The sequence below is a fragment of the Eptatretus burgeri genome, chromosome 3 (genome assembly GCF_056783735.1).
Source record: "Eptatretus burgeri isolate ZD-2024b chromosome 3, Ebu_testis_v1, whole genome shotgun sequence".
Lineage (NCBI taxonomy): Eukaryota > Metazoa > Chordata > Myxini > Myxiniformes > Myxinidae > Eptatretus > Eptatretus burgeri.
Window position 1 is genome coordinate 48,946,636 of NC_140963.1, and position 23,106 is coordinate 48,969,741.

The 23,106-nt window shown below is 44.4% G+C and overlaps 1 protein-coding gene across 1 annotated transcript; it reads right to left on the reverse strand.

The window, feature by feature from the left end:
* Nucleotides 1-1,428: 1,428 nt before the first annotated feature.
* LOC147029834 (uncharacterized) lies at nt 1,429-22,601 on the reverse strand. Its single transcript, XM_085872140.1, has 5 exons — nt 21,994-22,601; nt 11,031-12,457; nt 8,626-8,694; nt 3,131-3,418; nt 1,429-3,044 (listed from the first exon to the last, which is right to left on the reverse strand). Exons 1-2 carry the CDS (start codon nt 22,599-22,601, stop codon nt 11,038-11,040), a joined length of 2,028 nt encoding a protein of 675 aa, XP_085728266.1. The 3' UTR covers nt 1,429-3,044; nt 3,131-3,418; nt 8,626-8,694; nt 11,031-11,037.
* Nucleotides 22,602-23,106: the final 505 nt, after the last annotated feature.

Genomic DNA, 23,106 nt, shown 5'->3' on the forward strand with positions numbered 1-23,106 from the left:
ATCACACAAAAGTGGATCAGTGGCTGAAAGAAAAGAGGTGGGCTGTTGGGGGTTGGGGGGGGTGGAAGGTGTTGGTGAGGGTGTAGAGGCAACTCTCTGGAAGGCCTGGAGGGAGGGGGATGAGCCAATAAATGCAGGGAGACAATTTTATGAGGGAATAAAGGAGGTGAGGTAATGGAGTTGAGCATTCAGCTTAGGAATGGGGAATGTAACCAGTTGTGGATTTTTGGAAGACTATATGAAAACTCGGTGGGATTATGGGGATGGAAAGATGGGTAGGTGGGAGGCCGGAGGTGAGGCGACAGAAAACTGAGATGACAGTAACCTGCCTATGGTGGTTGAGGAGCAGACCTTGGTATATGGCCTCCTTCTGAAACATGCCAATAACACGCAAGAATATTGGACTGTATCACTTCCAAAGGAACAACATGGGAGGTATCTGCATCAGACCAGATTGGGGACTCATACTCCGTGACACTTCAGTTAAGGGCTCATACACCGTGATTGGCACTGAGCGGCTCATATTGGAATTAATTCTGCAGAGAATTGTGAAGCATCAGCGAGCTTTATAGACCATTTTAGTGATGTGGTCAACTCAAGATAAGTTATGAGAGTTTTTGAGGCCTATATGCTCAAAGGACTGTACCCCTTCCAGGGGTTGGCCAAATAAGTAAACTATGGGATTTGAAAGCTGATCCAATTGGGGAGGTTTGGTGTAAGAGCACAGGATTTTCCTCCCTGAATGGGTTTTGATGCCATGCTTCACTGTGTACCTGTAATATCCCACCTTTTTCCTGTGTGGAAAGACATGTGTCAGGTAGCTCATCAACCCCTTCCAGAGACAGATGCTGCAGCAGGAGAGAGTTGGAGAAGAGATAATGCTTGAGGTCCCCAGCAATGACACATTCCATCACTTTGCTTATGATGGGAGAGAAGGCTAACCTGCTTCAGTTGAGTGAATTGGACTTCTTGTGAATTGGGATGATATTGGCATTACTTCACGATTAAGGCAGAAAATCATCTGAGAAGGATCTGCAAAAGAACATGTGAAGAGGAGAGGACCAAAGCACAGTTTGTGAAGGCAACAGTGCCAATGATGTTGGGGTGAGTTGCAGGGAATGTCATGATCGACGAGGGACTTCTCAACCCTTGCAGGTGAGAAGTCCACATGCTGCAGAGTGCAGTCTGTTGAGGTGTATAGAGTGGGTAAGGGAAGGGAGGAATTGGAGATCCTAGCATTTTCAGTAAAAACAGTATTGAGATGTTCAACCATTTCCAGATTAGTGTCCAACATGACTCCATCTATTAGAAGTGAAGGTAAAGTGAGGAATGTGCAGCAGATACAGCTTTGAACAGCAGCTAATATATATATATATATATGAGGCATAATTTGCAGGATGGTGAGAGATTCCAGAGTTTTTGCTGCAGGTGAGCAAGGCTCTAGCTCACCCAAATAATGATACTGGTTGTGGAGGGACTTTTAGTTCCCATAAGTTCGATTTGCTTCTAGTTGGTGAATGCAGGCTGTGGTTTCATGATTGCTTCACCACATGCCTCAGGGTACGAGGATCAGGATGTTGAATTGGACAATTGAATGCACGAAGGGACAGTGAAGCAGCGAAGGTAGTCTGTTGAAGAAGGAATTCAAGGAAGTGTTGACATCATGGACCAAAATGTGAAGGAGATTGCAGACTATCAGCTTTGCCCAAGTACCATATATGACGGTGCCTTGGCAATCCTTTAAAGATTGCCAAAGAGATAAACACTTCCACAAGGGAATAAGCAAAATCGCAAAAAGAAGCAGAGAAGAAACTGGAAAGGCTGGATTTGAAGTTTGGCATAATATTTAAAATGGAATGCCTGTCATTTGGAGAGATACGAGTAGGAAAAGATACAGATCTCATAAGAGCAGCTATATCACAAAATGCCTTGGCTGTATTACCATGGAGTGTAGTTTGAGAAATCACACCCAGGTAATTGACTTGGTGGTGTTTGAAATCTCCACAGATGAGAAAGACAGAGCTGGTGTGGGAATACATCAGATAATCTGTCTGAAGGAATAGCCTCATAGATGGAGTCGTCAAAGCTGAGGAGACAGTAGATTACATACAGGAATAACAGTTTGTAACGGAGAGATGCAGGTGGGCAGAAATTCTCCACAGGTGTCAGGGGATGCTATGGAGGGGCTGAGGCTATGGGAAAGGGAGTTATGGCCATCCTGTAACACCACCACCAGGACACGAGCTTGGTCTGTCAAAGTGTAAAAGGGAGGGAGACAGATGACTCGAGAACATCTCTTGTGAGAAATGTTTCTGTCAGTCAATTTTAGGGCAGAGGTTATATTTGGACAGCGGGATTTTTTGATGAGTTTTAATGTTCTTTTTTCAAATATTTATTTTATTATACGAGTTCCCTGACAAGAAACTTCCATGAAAAGGGGGTCGTTCGGCCCATCAAACCTGTGCAATAGTTGCCAACATATGCTGCTTGCCCATGCTTTGTCCTGCTTAAATGCTGAGCATGCAGCAAGGAAGCAGCAAGGAAGCAGCACGTACCATTTAAAACCTTTTTGATCTGACTCGGTCGAGGTTCGAACCACCAACCTCCCAGACTCAGAGCGGACACTCTAATCCTCACACCACTGAGTCTGGTTAAACCTCCAGTAGCAGTTTGAGCTTTTCACTCTTTCATACAACTGCTAAAGAAAAATGGCTTTGTAACATTCATGACATTCTGTCACATGAAGTAGCAGTCATTCCTTGAAAGATTTATTTATTGCGTACTTGTCTTTTGTTCTGTTCTAGGGGTGATGACTGCTTTGCGCAAACTACTGCTGGAGATGGTATGAATGGATGTTCTTTTATAGGCATCATGCTGATGTCTCATTCCTCTCATTCCTACTGTCTGCATCAATAAACAATGTACCACACTGTTAACACATATCTTTTTACATATTAACACCTGACCAGGGATGTAGAACTTAACCTGTTTGCTGAATTGAGACTCGGAACAGAAGAAATCACTCCTGGACCCGGACTGAGACCCTGTGAACAGACACAAAGGATTTTGTCGATTGCAAATAAATATTGTAAAAATTTCAAAAGCTTAGATGCAAAATATTTACACTTACTGTGAAATGATCTCCTGAAAGCATTCAAACTTGGTCGTGTATCATGGTTTTTCATTGCTGTCTGTTGAGTGTCTGGTTGATTTGGTTCAATGGCCTGTTTGTCTCAAACAGGAAATGTCAATCAAAAGTTCAGATACATGCAAATCCCTCCTGTATTTTTGTTTTTGAGATTATACTTCGGAGAACAATTAAAATCCTCTTTTTATATTAGCTGATGTCTCCACCCTCTGTTGTGACATCCCTCATCCTTCAAACAGGCAGGCTGGAGCGTCTTCCCGCTCTTCAGACCTTGGAGAAAAAAAATCACAAACTGGTCAAACACTTAGAATATGTCTTTCAATCCTGACAAATCTCACACTCTCACTATCTATCTCTCTGAAAGTACTATCTGGAATGCCCCCCACAACCACCCCCTCCCCCATATACTTTCTTCACAATCCTTTTGAGGAGATTCAGTCATTCAAATTCCTGGGTTTCATTATCAGCCATAATCTTTCTTGGGCAAACCACATTTCAAAGTTAGCATCCAAATGCAGCCGCTGACTGGGCATCCTCCATCATACAAAGTCCTTTCTTGGCACAGCTGAACTCCGATTCACCTACAAGACCTTCATCTGCAGCTTGATGGAGTACTACTGTCCCATCTGGTCCCCAGCCTCACATCTTGCTCAACTTGACGCTGTGGAAACCAAGGTATTCAAGATCACTGGAGTCTCCTGCGATGAAGCTGCATCCATGGGTCTATCACTTCATCATTGCAGACAGGTTGGTGGTCTCTCTGTCATTTACCATTTCCTTTTTGGTCTTGCATCCTTTGCTCTTTACATGCCTTTTCCCCCTCAGGTTTCTGGAGGGCTCAAATGGTCCACCATCAACGCTTTTCTCGTGAAACTACCTAAATCTGAAACTACCTAAATTCTGGTGAGACTTCTGGTTCTGGGTTTGGAGCGTCGGCAGGTCTCCTTCAGGGCTCTCTGCTGACGATCTCAAAGTTAAGTTTCCAGTCATTATCTGTCCCGTTTTAACTGTTTATTTTCTCACCCACATGTTACTGTGTGTTCCTAGTTCGGTTTTGTTTCAAAAATTGTGCTATTTTGTGAGTTTTCGTCGACCTTCTCTTTCCAGGTGCTTGAGGCCGACCCAACAGGCTCTCCTCGGAGTATGATCGTGTTTATTTGTATTTTCTCCCCATTATCTTCAATTTCGATCTTCCCCACTTTCCCAACGTCCCCCATCCCTCCCAAATAAACACTCTATTTCTTGTCTTAAATCCCCCAAAAAACAACAAAAAAATGACTCTCCTTGCACACTCACGAGTCTCGATCATTATTCTTCTTCCTCTTCTTCCTCCTGCCAGCACACCTTTATTCTACTGAGCTGACCCTCTCTCGCCATTACCCTCACGATTTCTTCCTACAACCATCCATTCCCGAATCTTACCTGTTCTTCAAAAAATAATAATCTTCCTTGTATCCTTTCGATCTCGACACCTCCTTTAACCACGTGTCTCTCTCTCTCTCTCTCTTTACTCTTCGTGGTACTTTTCATCGACCCAGCAGCTTCACACTGCGTTTACCGTCCAAATTCACCACACACTTCCACAATTTTGCTTCAACCTTCCCTTTTCCAAATTTTACACAATCATTATTTAAAATAAATAATTTCACTTTTGACACCTCCCATAGTCAAGTGCTTCTCCCGTAACCACGTGATCTGTTTACACCTCCTGCGTTTACTGATCCAATTTCACCACATGATTTTTTTCTACAACACTTCCATGACCTAATCTGATTAAAACTCTCTCAAGCAATCATAATAATAATAAATATACCATCAGAGATGGGGAATCCCCCGCCATTGAATTAAAAAGGTCATACATATTCCAGATAATGAGGGAGGTGAATTGGAAACAAGACACCATTTGGTCATCTCGAAAAAGTTCCCCAGGGGTGAGGAACGTAGCAACCAAAAATAAATGAAATCAGAAAAGCGGTTTTCCATTTATTACAAAAAACATTTTTTTCAAGATGGCCACCCCAGTCGGCCATCTTGGATCCGGCCATGCCCAAAATCAATAGGGTTCTTCCTTTTCAGGTGGTACATGTGTGACCAAAATTTCAAATCGATATGGTGAACAGTTTATGAGTTATCGCACTCACAGCTATAAATGTTGATGCCCGGACGGACGGACAGACGGACAGCCGGACGACCTGGGTGACAACAATATCCCCTTTCCGCCACGCGGCGGGGGATAATAAAAAACTATCTCTTATAATGTCTCATCTTCCTCTTTCACACGTGTTGTACTCTTTACTGTATCATAATTCACTACTATTCTACTATTTAAACAGACTGCTCTCAATTCGACCTCTCCTTCATACCTTGCCTAAAAAAATCCAACTGTTGCAGCATTTCTTCTCTCCATTCTCTGAATTCACCTTTATTGCATCCATCAAGAATTGTGTTAAATCGCATCTCTGACCTAAAACTTTTAAAAACACCAGTTTGCTATGAATGTTCGCTTTCCATCAACCATTCTTTTTTTCCCCATTTTCAGTGCCAACTCACCCCTCTCTCTCAAAGCAACCATCACATTATTCTCCCTCCAAAAGCTTTCTGTGACTCATTGGGACTGACTCAATCGGTCAACTTCCTGACTCGGATCTCAACCAATGGTATTCCATCTCTTCTGGATCTGATTTTCACAAATTTCCCTGATAATATCTGCTGCTCTTCCTCCGCTCCAATCAGTTCTTCTGACCACGTCCTTGTTAAAGTGGACATCTCTCTGGCTATTATCAGAGAACCACTTCATTGCCGTCGAATCTGGCATTTCACTCAAGCCGACTGGCAGGGTCTCCAAGCAGCCATCAAACTTATAGACTGGTGTCCTATCACTACTTTCTCCAACATCAACTCATCCTGGGAATTCTTTCAAAGAAACTGCTCTCCCTCATGCATAGATTTATCCCCTATCGTCTTCAGTTGTCCTCCCCTTCCTCCCGCCCTTGATTCACTGAAGCTTGTGGTGAGGCAGTTGTCCTGAAACAACTTGCCTTTGCCTCATGGAAAGCAAACCCAACTGAGGGTAATCTCAGTTCCTTCCATAAAGCTCGGAACAAGTGTGTATCTACCCTCGGGAGAGACAGAAAACAACATCTTTCTAAGCTCAAGTCCGAACTTTCAAACCTCTCTCCCTCCTCAAAATCCTGGTGGCATCTAATCAAATCTGTTTCTGGTGTATGTTCCCCCTCCATCCCCTCCCTTACTTCAAATGGCCGCATTGCTGAAACCGCACGTGAAATAAAAAGGCTGAATGCCTAAACTCGGTGTATGCATATAAATCTTGTGTCCAAAACCCATCGCTTTCTCTACTCATCTTACCCAGTCGTACCCAATTGTCCCTGGACTCTGTGTCCTTTTCTCCTGACAAGGTGGAGAGCTTGCTGTCAAACCTCAACTCAGATTCTGCAACCGGTCCAGACGGCATCAGCCCAGGTGTCCTAAAAACCTGCTCTTCTGCTCTTGCTCACCCTCTCTCTGTTCTATTCACCCTCTCATTTGCCCAAGATCATCTGCCATCTGCTTTGAAATCAGCAAACATTACTGCCCTGCATAAAAAGGTGCAAAAACAGATCCCTACAACTGCAGACCAATCAGCCTTCTGCCAATCACCAGCAAGGTTATGGAATCCATCATTGCTTCAGACATTAAATCCTTCCTCTTCTCCAATGGTTTGATTTCTGATCTTCAATTTGGTTTCAGACCAGGTCACTCTACCCTGGATATGCTGCTTCTGCTCTCCCAACAATGGATGGAGGTCCTCAATGCCGGACATGAAATCAGAGCCATATCCCGAGATATATCGCATGCTTTTGACATGGTCTGGCACCCTGCACTGCTCACCAAACTCTCTTCCTATGGTATTCAAGGCCATCTCCACTCGTGGCTCGCAGACTTCCTCTCCTGTCACAGTCAACGTGTGGCCCTAAATGGAGTTCTTTCATCCCCTCTTCCTGTGCAGGCTGGAGTTCCTTAAGGTAGCGTTCTGGGCCCTGTTCTTTTTCTGGTTTTCATCAAGGATATCTCCCCCCCCCCCCCGTGCTCTCTCTGCGATTTGTCCCCACCACATTTCCGCAGGGCGCTCAAGGTCTGCCAACAACCCCCTTCTGGTAAAACTACCAAAATCATGAATCACTGCTCACCTTCACTCTTTCATTCTTTATCCCCACCTTTGGAATAAAATCCCTCACTCTATTCAATCCCATTCTTCCTTCCAGGCCTTCAAAACAGCTGTTCACCACCACCTCTTATCCCCCATCCAAATCCTCGATCTTTTCTACCCCCGATAATCCACCCAAGCCCACCTCCTTCAAATTCCCTTCTTTCCTTCCTGAAAGTCCCTGTAATGTCCATATTATGTTCCCCACCCCATCCCTCTCCCTTCCACAGATCTCTTAATGTCGCTGTTCCCCACTGTTTTGTCATTCCCACTCCCACCCCTCTTGTCTCATGCCCCCCTTGCTGTGCGTTGTTCGTTAGCTCTCATATGAGCCTCGACAAGGTATCCAAAAAAAAAAAAATCCAGGATCACTGCTCACCTCGAGTCAATTGTTCCTCCCCCCCCCTTGTGAAAGCAACTTCAACATCCTCATCAATCTCATTCTTCCCTACACGTCTTAAAGACAACTCTTCACCATTTCAGATCATCCCCAATCAAAAACCATGATCTTTGCTACCCTCGTTAACCCCACCCAAATCCCTCCTATTTTTCCAGTTTTTACTTTACCATGCAGGTATGTTTTGTGTCCTGTTTTTGGCTGTTATGTCCTCAACCTTGACTATGCATACAAAAACAGAAAAAAGGGGGTACATGGTGGAGAAGGCATGATGAGCTATTCTGGTGGACATTTCAAGTATTCAAAATAATAATGGAAACAGTGAGGAAAAAGGCGATAAAATGCTAACATCATGAAAGTGCGACTCCTTTGTCATAGGAAAATGAACGGCACCAGTACATAGGTCGTCACGTGTTGATAGTATACATTGTAGTTCATTGTCATGGAACACATAAGCAACGACCATGAGTATTATGCCTATATAAGATCAAGCAATCATTCTATGGTCAAGTAACGTCAGTCAGTAAATAAGTAAATCAGAGCAAAAGTCAGTAAATTCAGTTATCGCTGCCAGGACTGAAATACCATATAACAAGCATGGAAAAATCAGTCTTGGCCCCTAAAATATACTCCATGTGGAAAATTGTGGCAAGAATCTGTGTTTCATTAGAAGCTGTGATGACAAGTCTGGGGGAAGAAAAAAAAAGTACGTGAAAACAGGAATGTTATGATTAGAAACGGTCAAAGCAAAAAGCCAAAACTCATCAAAAGTGATGTTCCAAGTATGTATCTCAGGTTCCATTAATTAGGTGATATATGATGATGGAGAACAGATCTATCCAAAGACAAAAATGTAAACGCAGGTGTGAAGGTTACCTTGAAGATGGTGAGACACACATCAGTGAGAAGTGTCTCAATGGATAAGCGGTGACTCAAAAATGGTTTCTGAGAAAATGTAACAAAACCAAGGATTGAAATGGGTATCAGAGCACAAACCAAAGGATGAGTAAAACTGGACAGGTAGACTGTTTACAGAGAGGTAAACATTTCAAATAGTTTGGCAAAATATAATCAATTTGTTCGACAACTGAAGGGAGAGCAGCAATCGAGGTCAATGTTCAACAACTACAGTGAAGCATAGTGGAAGTAAAATTAAAATGATAAGCACATCTGTAAATAGAAAGTTAACTTCTCTTGATTTCATGTGCAATGAACACCAATGTAGTGCACAAGAAAACATGGAGGTGCTGGTCTCTCTTCTTGTAAATGTAATGTGGCAGTAACAGATTCACTCCTGTTTAGTGAAATAATGTACAGTTTATATACAATGCAAAGATAGAACAAGTCTGCTGATTTTGAAGCAAACTCTGCAATTGTTACTGTTTGAGGCAAACACTAAATTTGCCTTTTATATCAGAGCTGAAACATTTGCATACTTACAAAAGTACCGGTCCCGAGTGATGAGAAAAGCAAGCAAAATATACAGTGCTTTCAGAAAGTATTCACACCCCTTGACATTTGTCACATTTTGTTGAGTCACAGTCTGAGCTAAAAATGATTCATGTTAAAAAAAAAATGTCACTGAGCTATACAAAATACGCCATAACGACAAAGTGAAAACATGTTTTTGAAATTTTTTACTGAGCTTGGACTTAAAGTCCATTGATGAAACAATGTCGTAAGATATTGTGATGCCAAAGACGATTGGTGTGTTGATTTGTGGTATTGTAATGTGGTGTTATTCTTCATTGTTATCCTTCTTCTTCGTTATTCTTCATTTTTCTTCATCCATTACAATCCCACAACAAAAGTGAAATATCAAAAGATGTTGTGATGGTACTCCATACCATCTGTTCGTGTTTATCTATGGGGATTGTGGTGTCATATTGTGGCATCGTAATGTGGTGTCTTTCACACCTTGGTTGTTTTTTTGTTGTTTTTTGAGATTTCATCCCTCCATGTTTTTCCATTTTTTATCCTCGCCAGAGGAGAGGGCATTGTATTTGGATCCGTTTGTTTGTTTGTCTTTGTCTGTTTGCTGTCTGAAAACACAGAATTTTAGTGTTTTTCTCCACAACTGCTTGTCAGATAGAGACAAAATTTTCAGCAAAAGTACGACTATTCTTGGAGAATGTTTCAACGATAATTATGACGTCATAGGTTTCATGGTGTGGCAGCCATTTTGGAAAAATGGAAAAACTTTGGATCTCTGTATCTCTGAAACCGTACAAATTAAAAAAAAAAAAACTTGAAACTTGGCACATGGAAAGTACTCATGGGGAATGAGTGCTTTTTATGACATATTAGGTGCCTTCGTTATGACTTCATAATTGCATATGTAGAACACTGAATAGTGTGAAAATTTTTGAGGGTCATCTGGGGATAAAATAGTCCAAAGAAAAAAATTGGACGACATCATCGGTCACGTGATTCGGCAGCCATATTGTTTAAAAAAAATAACCCTTCAAAAATCTTCTCTGAAGTGGTTGAACAGGTCGAGGCAAAACTTTACACGTATGACCACCTATCCGTGAGGAACAAAAGGTTTACACATATGACATCATAGGTCACATGGTGTGGCAGCCACAATAGATTTACCCAAAAACCTCTAAAAATCTTCTTCCCCAGAACAGCAAGACAGATCGAGGGGAAACTTCACATAAATGTTCCCCAAGTCATGCATGTCCAAGTTTGTTAATTGATAGTTCACATGGTTTGACAGCCATATTGGATTGAAGAAAAATATTAAATAATGTTTTCCCTGGAACCGCTTGATCAATCGATGTGAAACTTCACAGTTACAATCTAGTCCATTTGCCGTTATTATGTGTTCCATTGTCAACCTTTTTGATGTGGAAAGTGTATGCTTTTATGATAATTTTGGACTAACATGGGTCCATTAATAAAATTAAGGTTGGTTGCCGGGGTGGCTACCTTGGGGAACTCCTGTAATTTGCATAAATTCAAGATGGCCGCTACAGGTCAGACGATGGGGCGAAGTTTTTAATCGGTCAACACATCATCCTGTGTTATTCCTCTTTTCCATATGATTTTGACATGAGGAATTCAATTTTGGGGTTATTTTTATGTTCAGGAATAAATAGAGGTTCACATGAAATGTCCATGACTATTTTCTGCTGAAAATTATGCAACACCAATGCAAAAGTGAAGTCATGAAAGGTTCACAACAGTATGTTGATAATCAGAAAGCATACACATTGTCATGTCATCATATTGGACATCTTAGGAAAAGAGGACATAGAGCCTAGTAGACAACTTGCGTATTGTTCATTCCCATTCTTCATTGTACTCGTCCCCTTCCGTATCCCCGTCTCTTTCCAGTTCTGCTTCGACACTCCCTTCTTCCACTTCACTTTCACTGTCCTCCACAGTCTTGTGTGGGTTGAAGCACTTGTCACTGCAACCACAAGTGCAGTATAGCGTGCAGGAGATCTTTGCATGGTGACAACTGCAACTTGCAGTACTGCAGGCCTTCCCCTCTGCTTTGCATCCACACCGTACAACATCCATGAGGTCCAAAGGGGCTGGTGGCGTAGCAGAAGTTGCTGGCACTGGGATTCCATCTCTGATGTCCCATCCATATTTTGTAATGTCAAGTTCAGGTGGGGCCTGCTGATCAGCTGATTTTGCAAGTACTGTCTGTCGATGTGTACGCAAAATATGTAGGAAGAGATTGATCTCAGTTGGCGGTAATGCCATGGGCTTGAGGGTCTTGCCAGACTTCCTTGTGTACATATAGTACCTCATCTCACTCATCGTGGTACCTTCTGGCTGACCATACAGGGCACAGAAGAATGTCCGCCCTGCTTCCATGAGCTGTTCATGGCTTGCGTTCAGCTCGCCAAGTGCGGGGTACAAACCAGGGAAGTTGCCAGCTCTCAGTGTCTTCAGGGCTGACACTTTGCCCTTGCCGTATGGGTATGACATGGTATCTGAGCCAGTGATGTAGTGCATTCCCAAAAGCTGCAGACACTTGGGGCCAAGCTGGTCACAGGTGGTGTTGATATCCCAAATTGCTCCATCCCACCTTTCCATCTGCACTGTGGCCTGGATGTTGCACTGGTAAACCCAGTAAACCATCAATACAAAAACATCAGTGTCATCAGAGAGGATACGTATCACTCTTGCATTACATTCAGCAGCCATGAGCAGGTGTGAGATCATTGTAATGGCTGCTTCATCATGGTTGAATGCACCATGGCTACGGCTCTCCACAGTAACTCCTTCACCAAAGTTATAGGTACTCAAAACCTTGGACAGCTGCAACTTGTTCTGCTTGTTTTTCAGGATGGCGTCTCGACTCGGCAGGGGTGTGTTTATTGTGAGGTCATAGTTGATGGAACCAATGCCAGCATGCCTCACTCGTTCATGGTCCTTTGCAGAAACATCATAATATTTGTCAAAGACCAAGATCTTCTGACCAGCAATGGTGGACAGCCTTGTCTTGATGGACTCAACTAAGACTGACACAGTTCCCCTGAAAGGCCAGACAATATGAGAGAGAAGTTGGCTCACGTCAACAATGGTAACATCTGGTTGCAGAGGCTGTTGTGCCTGAACACAGAGTTTGTGTGCCAGTGGTGCTTTGTTGCCTTTCCTTAAGCACCCATATTCATCAATCAGTGAGGGGGGGGGGTACTGCGCAGAGTTCAAACTGGAAGATAGGTCCAAGCTCCATTTGTCTTTGCTGTCCAATAGTCAGCAGCCTGAGAAAGATGGTTTCTAGATCAAAGATCGTCTTGTCCCCAATTTCACTCCTTTCTGCAAAAGTGTAAGTGCTCCATTGTCTTGATGGGGCAAGAGATGGTTGCATGGAATCCACTTGGAAGGGATGCATGGAACTCTGCAACCATTTTCTGACCTATAACCACGGAATCCTCAACATTCACTTCAGCTTCTCGGAGAGCAATTCGACCATTGGCAATGTTGTACAGATGTGGTGAGTGATTCTCAAGAGGATGAGACACATTCGACAATTCAAGTAAAATCCGGCGCCTATCATCTGCATCAAGTTCTCTCCTCTTCTTCCCCTCCTCCTTGTGACGTGGTCAGATTCTTGTGTCCTTTTCTCTCACTTGGTCTTCATTGTCCTTGTTTGAGGAGTCAGGGTAGATGTGCTCCATTGTATCTGCAATGTCCTGTAGTTTTGCACGTAGCTCTTCATCTCCACGGGCTTTGGCACAGGAGATCAATGTCTTGATCCCTTGATCAGCGAATTTCAATTCCCCTCCACCATGACACATGGGAAGAATGCACATTGAATCAGCCATATCTGTAAAAACAAAACAATGAATTAGTAACTCGCATTAATGTCGTATGTGAGCGTCCAGTTGTCAGAATAGTGACCTTGTTGTCATTCAAAATGTATCTCACACGGCAAACAATTGCCAGGAACTCGAACATTGACCTCAAATTTACTTCTAATCACAAAAATAAGGTTAAATATCGATTCCTCGTGCCAAAATTATATGGAAAAGATGTCTCATGTGTAATTTTAAGTTCATTACCTAAAAAGTTATATTTTCAGCCCGGTCGATGACGGCCATCTTGTATTTGCGCAAAAATAACAGATTTCCCCATGGTTGCCATCCGGGCAACCAAGCTTAATTTTGCCTATGCATGCCTGTGAACAAGAAACCACCATAAAACCATACACTTTTGAGGACAACAAGGTTACTTCTCTGGCAAATGGACTAATCTAGTAGTGATGCAAATACACATTTTAAATTTCAACTTGATCGGACAAATGATCTGGCAGCCAGAATGTTTTTTTTTTGATCTGGGTTCTTTTTGGGGTTTATTTATTTATTTATTTGGTTAAATAAGGCTCACTTGGCTGTGCCTGTATGGGTTTGTGGGTAGAGGAGTAGCAGCTGAAATGCAAATCCAATCCAGGTTCCTCCTGATATGCCTGGTGTTGGTTTAATGGTTTTGGTGGCAGGCTTTAGATCCTAGGGTCCTGAGTTCAAATCCCGCTCAGCTGTTGAATTAATTAGAGGTGGGGTTAACTTGGCCTGTCATCCTTCCGAGGTCAGCAAAATGAGTGCCAGCATGCTGGTATACTGTGTCAGAATGGCGACTTGTCCAATAGCTAAGGATACTGCTTAGGCAGCACCAATGCTTTGCACAGAGTATGGTCCAAATCTCCTCCTCCTCCTGATTCATCTTTGCTTTTTGCTTGTTTGGGTTCCTGATGACTCCAATGCAGGACTGTACCCATTTGGTCTTCCATTTTATTTGAATGGAATATATTTTAATCCCATTTTAAATTCAAGTGAATAATAACATAAAACTCACTATCTTGTTGAGGGTTGATGAGACGCTGTGGGTCTCGCTACTTGCCATGACCTTTCCTGGGAAAGCCACATTTCAAACCTGGCCTCCAAAGTCAGTCGCCGACTGGGAATCCTCCGTCGTGCAAAGTCCTTCCTCGGCCTACCTGAGCTCCTGACCACTTATAAAGCTTTTGTCCACATCCTGATGGAGTTCTTCTCTCCCCTCTGGGCTGGTGCTCCTGCCTCCCACCTTTCTCGGCTTCACACTGCAGAAACCAAGGCATTTCGGATCATTGGCATCTCCCGCGATGAGGCTGAGTCTTTGGGCCTCTCACTCTTTCACCGCAGGCAGGTCGGTGGTCCTTTCTTCTACCACCTTCTCTCCAGCCTCGCCCCCCGCCCCCGCCTCCCCCCACCTGCTCTCTCTGCGACTTGTCCCCAACACATTTCCGCAGGGCGCTCCAGGTCCGCCAACAACCCCCTTCTGGTAAAACTACCAAAATCACGAATCACTGCTCACCTTCACTCATTCATTTCTCTTTTTCCCCGACTTTGGAATAAACTCCCTCACGCTATTCAATCGCATTCTTCCCTCCAGGCCTTCAAAACAGCTGTTCACCACCACCTATCATCCCCCATCCAAATCATTGATCTTTTCTACCCCAGACATTTCACCCAAGCCCACCTCCTTCAAATTCCCTGCTTTCCTTCCAGAAAGTCCCTGTGGTGTTCATCTTGTATTCCCCAATCCCTCTCCCTTACACAGATCTCCTAATGTCTCTGTTCCCCACTGTTTTATTCTTCCCACTCCCACCCCTCTTGTCTCATGCCCCCCTTGCTATGCATTGTGTGTTAGTTCTCATACGAGCTTCGACAAGGTATACAAAAAAAAACGTCATGGGTCAGGGTCAGGTGTCCAATGAAAGCAGTGTTGCATCAAAGCAGGACGTCTTCGTAGCCTGTCAATACTGCCCACAGTTATAAAGTGCCAGTTCTAATTATGTCTCTTATTAATAAACTAACACACTAGTACACAAATGCCACACAAAATACACCACACAAAACTGCACAAACTGCAGTGTTGGTCTCCGGACGCTTCCGGGCAGTGTTTGTCTCTGGACATGTCTGGGCAGTGTTTATCTATGGACGTATCCAGCCAGGAGTTTGTCTCTTGATGGGAGTTTGTCTCTGGACATATCTGGATGAGAGTTTGTCTTCAGATGTGTCCGAGCAGTCTTTGTGCCTGGACGGCTTGGCTCCGGATGCGTCCGGTGGGTTTTGTCTCTGGATGCGTCCGGCGGGTTTTGTCTCTGGACGTGATTGGGCAGTGTTTGTCTCCGGGCCGTTCTCAGAGTATGATCGGTACAAAATGGATTTCAGACACTATTTTATTTACACCTTCACTGTTATTCCATGCAAAATCATTTTGATGAAACAGTATGAATCATAATTAATGTTCCACCCCACATCTGCCTTCACTTCCCACTCCCCCTCCCTCCTTTCTCCTCCACCTCTTCACTTTCCACCCTCTCTCTTCTCCACCCCTCTCTCCCTCTTTCCCCCTCTTTTTCTCCCCCCCCCCCTTCAGTATCCCCATCAGCGAAGCGACAAGTGATATTTGCTTGTTTTGAATAAAATAACTCCAAATGTTATTTTTGACGGATTTTTATACGAGTATAGTATATGTGTATGTTTTTATAAATGTATATGTGTATATATATATATATATATATATATATATATATATATATATATATATATATATATATATATATATATATATATATATATATATATATATATATATATATATATATACCCAATCATATGTCTCACCCATAATTAGAGGGAATACCTAATCACCTGCCATCAAATCAATTACCCCAGGTCAAGTCAGGTATGAGAGCATGCGCCAGAGCAGCACGTCACTGCGTCCACTTTCTGCCGGTACACCAGGGGCCTCCGTCTGACAATCCCCCAGGCAAATGCCTGGCCCATCCCCATTTCCTTGAGATGCCGATCAACCTGCTGCAACCACGAAGCATGTGGTCGGCCCATTGGCCTCCTCCACTCACGAGGCTCCCTCGCTGAGAGAATCTGGTGAGCAGCATCAGCATCAGGAAAACGAGCCACATGTCCACACAGCCACAGCTGACGATCATGGACGATGCAGGTAACAAATCTCATTTGAGTTTCTCTCAGCAACCACTCGTTGGACAAAAAGTCCAACCAGCGATAGCGAAGGATTCTCAGAAGAGACCTGGTACCAAAGGAATTAATTCTCCATCTCAGATCCCTGGTCAGAGTCCAAGTCTCACATCCATAGAGCAAGACTGGAAGCACCAAGGACCTGAAGACTCAGACTTTCATCCTTCCGCACAGGTACCAGCAGCGCCACACCCCTTGATCCAGTGAATCCATGACTCCCCAGGCCTGACACAGACGTCCGTTGAACTCTGACTCAAAGCCAGCACAGACATGAATATCACCGCTCAGGTAAGTGAATCTCTCCACGAACTAAACATCCTCACCACAAACATGAATATCACTGCTAAGTGAATCTCTCCACAAACTCAACATCCTCACCACAAACAGGCACAGACAGGACCAGCAGCATCCAAGATGTCATTGAAAGCCTGGATCTTGGTTTTGATCCAGGAAACCCGGAATCCCAGTGGCTCCGACTCATCATTCAGCACCTCGAGGGCTCGAAAAGGATATCCAGTCTCTGCAAAGAGGACTGCATCATCTGCAAAATCAAGGTCCGAGATCTTGACATTCCCAAATGATGCACCACAGCTTGATTTCTCTGACATCCTCCCCAGAATCCAGTCCATACAAGTGCTGAAAAGTGTGAGGGCCAGAACACACCCCTGACGAACTCCAGTAACAACTGGAAATAAGTCAGAGATGGTACCACCACATCTCACAGCACTCTCAGTACCAGAGTAGAGTTCAGACATCAGATCGATCAGTTTTGGTGGCACCCCACGAAGACCAGGAATCCTCCAGAGGGTGTCCCGATTCACTGAATCAAACACTTTACAGAGATCAACATAGGCTGCAAGCAGCCCCTGCCGAAACTCTCGTCTGTGTTCGGTGAGGACCCGAAGAGCAAGGATACGGTCAATCGTTGACCTCTTTGGTGTAAAGCCTGACTGCTCTGGACGCTGGTGCTCAAGCAGATGGTGGCAAACCCGATCAAGAATTATCCAAACAAAGACATTGCCCAGCATGAGAGCAGCGTCACCCCTCGGTAGTTGCTGCAGTCTTCGTGATCACCCTTCCCTTTCCAGAGATGGACAACAAGACCCCTCTTCCAGTCAGTTGGGATGATGCCTGTGTACTAGGCAGAGCACAGAACTGCATGCAATGACATGATTACAGCATTTCCACCAGCCTTGAGAAGTTCAGCATGGATGCCACAGATCCCTGGAGCTTTACCCCATTTCCACAAATGAAGGTGGACCACAGTTGATTGGAGGGTCAGCAACAGTGATTGCAACACCCCTGATGTCCAACTCGACAGCTGGTGGATCAGAATGGTACAAAGTAGCCGGCCCAGCAGGCCTTCACTTCGGACTCCTCTGTCAACAGCCTACCACCCCTCTGCTCGAACTGCAGTACATCGAGGGATGGGCTTGGATGAAGGCAATGCGCAAATTCCCTTGTAAGCAGGATGAGAATCACTTAACCACAGTTGATGCTCTACTCCCTCACAGATTCCTCGCACATAGGACTCCTTGTCCACCCTTAACGCACATTCAGTTTTACGCCTCAGCTCCCTGAACAGCTCAGCTCTGCCATTCAGCCTGGCCCTGCGACTCTGGTCAATGGTATCCAGTGTCCCTTGAGACAAAATTCTTCTTCACCCGACGGTGAGTTCCAAGACATCCACGGACAAAATCAAGGACAGTGGTCTTGAAGGCACTCCACAACTCTTCAGGATCTCCCAATGCACCCAGACCCCCAAATCTCCACTCAGCTTGTTCGCAAAGTCCTCAGCTACCCTCTCATCCTTGAGCTTGCCAACATCCAGCCGAGGCTGGGATGGTACCATTCTCCTGGATTTAAGGTGTAACTTAAGAGTTGCACCAAGCCGGTGGTCAGTATTGAGGCACTGAGCACTCCAGTAGACCCTGCAGTTCTGGATCATCCTCCAGGGACCATCAACGAACACATGGTCAATCTCCTTTGCCACACCTCCAGCGTTGGAATCCCAAGTCCAGAGATGAGCCTGTGGGCGCTGAAACCATGAACCGGCCACCCTAAGTCCATGACTTCTTGCAAAGTCAAGGAACTTAGTGCTATTCTGGTTCAGAGTTCCAGACCCGTGGGGACCAACACACGTCTTATAACCATCCCTCTCAGTTCCATTCGATGGATTTAAATCCCCCAAGACTAAAAGAGTATCTTGTCTGGGGCACTGATCAACCAGAGACTCGAGCGTGGCATAGAATGCATCCTTCACGGTGAGATCACTCGTCTCAGTCGGAGCATAAACAGAGACCAAGGAAATGACACCCAAGGAGTGATGAATCCTTTGTCTCATAATACGCTAGTTGGCCGGTGTTACCTCAATTATCATTGGAGTCAGCTTATTGGACACAGCTTCAGCAACTCCTTGGGCATGGTAACCATCAGAGCGATCAATCCAATAGTAGGTGGAACCACCCGTCATGATCTCGCCGCAATCCGGTCTCCGAACCTCAGAGAGTGCTGCAATACCGATGTCCAAACGCTTGAGCTCAGATGATAACGGAGACAGGTGATCATCCTCTCTTAGTGATAGGACATTCCGGGCACCCACCCGAAGGAACTGCCTCAGGTTAACCCAAGGAGACCGCCGTCTGGTGGACGACACCTCAGCACCACCCCGACACACTGTCCCGCAATCTGACCCAGGGATGTTACCCCGTGGTTTCCCTCCTATCATCAAAGATTGGGGGTCCCGAAGGCTTTGCCCCAATCCTGTCATCTGGTGAGCTGCCCTGCGAAGGGAACTCAGAAGGTATTCCCACAGAGTGGGTTTTCAGATTTTTATGCTTCAAGAATGTTTTGCGGAATGAAGGGTTTTACGGTGGCCAGAGTGCAAATCCTGCCACCGACCTCCTCATAAGAAGTAACCCAACTGCAGGATGTCCGCAGACACAGTTGGGCACTAGATATGGATGGCCCTTGTTTCACAAGTTGCTCCTCCACCCTTTGACAGGTTTTGGTTTTAATCCTGCTGGGTGTCCATATCCAAACACCCTCCTCACCAAAAAACCTGGTGGGGGAGACGGTTTCGTCGCCGACAACCCGACCATGAAACAGGTCAGTACAGGTTTACATGATACCTGAAGCAAGTCACAGATCTGATCTGGCCTGACCTGACAATTACCCCAAGTGACGAGGATTCCCATAATTAACTCCCTGTACTGCTCTTCCAGCCAAAGAAAACTGCTTAAAGCAACCAATACAAGCGACACAAGGTAAACCCTTTGCTGTTTCAAACCTGACCTTGATTCCTCTTCAGCTGCCGATGTTCACATAGGTTCCTCTACAGCTGTGAATGTTATCAATGTAAACAATTTTGTGTATTGTTATGTAGTAAGATAATGTCCATCTCTGTGCATTCTCTATATTTTAAACTTTTAAGCAAAGGATTTGCATTACTATAAAATGTTATTAATGGTTCTTCGAAGAGTATGGGCTACTTGGAGAGGTTTGGCTGCAGTCGGGTAAGGTGCTTTCGTGGTCGTGGTGGGGGAGGGAAGTTGGTAGTGGTGTTGAAATTGTGGATTAGTGTGACTGCGGGTGGTGCACATATGTTTGTGTGGTGATTCTTCCAAATTCCTGCAGTGTCGGTCCAGATAAAATATTAAATTAACGAGCATGTGTCCGATGCACCCCCGGGATTCTCAACTGGGAAGGGATGGAGTGACAAAAATGCAAATGGCGTCTTCTGTTATGGAGCCGGCAAGCTGGGAGCAACAATTCGCATTGATTGCCACATCTGATGCAATTAAAATGCTGTAATGGTGGAGAGGTTTCCATTTGAAACTCTTTGTTCGATATATGGAGCCTTTTGATGCCTTCTAGGGTCTGTAATGAAAATTTGTCTTGTTGTCTGTTAAAGACAGTGATCAATTGCAGGTTAATAATGAAGTTTTCACAACTGCTTAAAGATTTGTTATACATAACAGGAGGTAAAGGAGATGTGATCGCTTCCCATTTCTGATAAATGACATTTAACTGAAAAACAAATACATTTTGGACAGGAAGGTCAATATAATGAGGAAAGTATTAATAAATATGTATGATTGTGATTCCTACTTACAAAAACCTGTCCTCCAAATTCACCACTTCCCCCAACACCAACACCACCATCGTGGACACAGTTACTAAGCAGCTAGCTAGCGCTTGCTAAGCCAGCCGTTCCTTATCAACGGTTTCGAATGGAGAGCTTGCTTAAGCGCTTAATAAACCACTTTAATGGTGAGCACTCGACAGGAAACTTGGGCACACATTGAGCACACCCAGCTGATGTACACACACACCACATGAAATTAGTCGAGGGTAACGTCACATAATGCCAATGGTTTGCTCTTTTTGAAAGACGTGGAATCTTTAACATCCATAAATGGATACCAGCAGATGAGAACTCGACGAGCCCAATATTCGGAGCAAAAAACATGAATAGTGTTCTTATTGATTCAACACCCGGCCTGTGAAGCACCAGGACGGCGGTTTATAATCAAGCGAAGAAATGAACCCAGAATACAGTTATGTAAATATAATTTGTGGAATTACAAGCCGTTTTTTAATGTCTCAGGAAAATTTAGCCTACACTACTACTGCTGAACAGCATGTGCTGGTCGCTACCCTTGTACATGGGCTGCAGAAATTGTTACCTCATTCAACCCTTGGCTCACCTATCTGAGAAAGTTTTCAGATAAACCATCGAACACACTCAAACAGTTGGAAAACAAACGTATCCGATAATTTGTGTTTATTTGATGATAACACAGCAAAAGGGCAGCACGGTATCTAGCGGGGGGGGGGGGGGGGCGTGCACGGGTAATTATTTCTTTTTCATTTCAAATTGATGCAAAAGTTTTGTTTTTGGTACCAATTTGACGGTAAGGTTCTATAGAACAGTTTTAGTTCGAGTGTCAAGCTGTCACATCAAAAATGGGTATTTGGGTCATAACCCGACCCCCCTTCGCAGCCGATGCGAAATATAATAATTGCTTTAACTTTTGATTCAATGAGTCAATCTGAACATATGGGGTACTTATGGACTCAGAATCAAGAGAAGCAACTTATATTTCAAGCAGATTGCCCATAGACGCAGTCATTTTGCCGGTGTTGACGCATATCCACAAAAATAGAGCAAGATTACAAAGGTAAAATCTGTTTTAATAACATGACAATTCTGCTTCGACTCAATGGTAAAGTGAAATTTGTAAACATCTTATGACTGTTCTACAATGTGGTTGTGGGAACACATAACTGTTCTGACAAGTGCTTGAATAACTCCCTGAATAAAGTAATATCTCTCTTTCTTCTTCTTTTGGCTGCTCCCGTGAGGGGTCGCCACAGCAGATCAACCGTTATGATCCGCATAATGATTTGGCACAGGTTTTACACCGGATGCCCTTCCTGACGCAACCCTGGTCGCCTCTTACGACACAGGGATATGGTACACCTATTCTAACCGGGGCATACACCGGGCCCAGTACACTGGTACTCACTTCGCCGACCTCGGAAGGATGATAGGCTGAGTCAACCTCCTGGTGTGTATTAATTCAAGCAGCCAACGGGGCTTGAACTCAGGACCTTTTGGATCCCAAGCCACTACCCTAACCACTACACCAACACCAGGCTTGAACAAAGTAATATGAAAGTTGCAAATAAAATCAGTTATATACACACACCAGTCGGCCAATTGTTGGCCAACTACTCGCATTGACACTTGCAAAGACGTATGCACTTCAACTTTGCCCTCCTGCACTTGCACCGAGAGCAGGCACTTGTACAAGTGCACTTCACATCTAGATGAAATACATCGTTGGCGAGGGGCAGTGAGATCCAAATGGGAAGTAGCTTGCCATCCTCTTCCCTCCATCCATGGTTAGTGGGGTTGTTGACAGCCATCATTGACATGTGCGCTGTTGCCCAGATACTTGCTTGGAAGACACTTCTTTTAGTATGTTGACCCAAAGCATCATTTGTTGGGGGAATTCTCTCCACGTCCCTAGTCTTCTGTGAGAACAACCTCATTCGGTGGAGGTCAACGTCGTTTCCCTCGTTTGGATCATTGGAGAAGAGCCTACAGACAAAGTTCGTTGCTACTTCTTTCAGTCTTGGCGATGTTTGGAATGGAGCGTCAACAATAGTTGCAAATTCATCCATGAGGGATGGTACTTCCTGCATCACCTTGGAGCAGTATCTCTTACCCTTGAACTTAAAGGAAGACATGCTGTCTGATCCAGTGAATGCGTGAAAGAGGGCCATGGCTTTGCACGTTGTCGTACCCAGGTTTGTGGCGATAGTGTTCAGGGAGATCATTCTTGTTGTCTTTCTGGCTTTGAAGGAGATCCAAATTTCTGCGGCAGGATTCAGAGCCTTTTTGTGATGGAAATTTCTCAGAAGGATTACTACAACATCTGTGTCTCCAGTATGGACCATCCCAAGTGACGATGTTTGGAGGGCATGGAGAAGATGCACTACAACACGAGTGTCAGCTTCCTCATGGTTACATTGATCCATTGGTGGATCATTTCCAGCATGGTGTACATGATCACCTGCAGTGATGTAGACATCCTTCTCATCTGGGAACTGTTCTTGTGTTATCTTTTTTGACAGGAATGCGAACAGTTCCTTCTTGTTATCAACGTTCGCCAGAAACTTCTGCCAATTTCCAGGGATTTTGGCAGTCACATACACGCTGTCGGGTGCCTGTTCCTCGTTTTTCCCTTGTACCTCCTTTGATTGTGAGTGCACGATAGTTGTCCCATACAATGTCTACTCGTGTCGATAGTTTCAAGTCGTGACGAACTCTTGGGCAGAATAC

What these genes read in the sequence shown, in the direction of transcription:
- LOC147029834 (XM_085872140.1), bottom strand. Translation starts at nt 22,601, where the DNA reads ATGATCTCCCTGAACACTATCGCCACAAACCTGGGTACGACAACGTGC. An exon ending in CTTTGCAAGTGTCAATGCGA is followed by an intron (nt 12,458 to 21,993) that starts GTAGTTGGCCAA and finishes ACTATTGGACAG; the next exon opens with CAAAGACAAATGGAGCTTGG.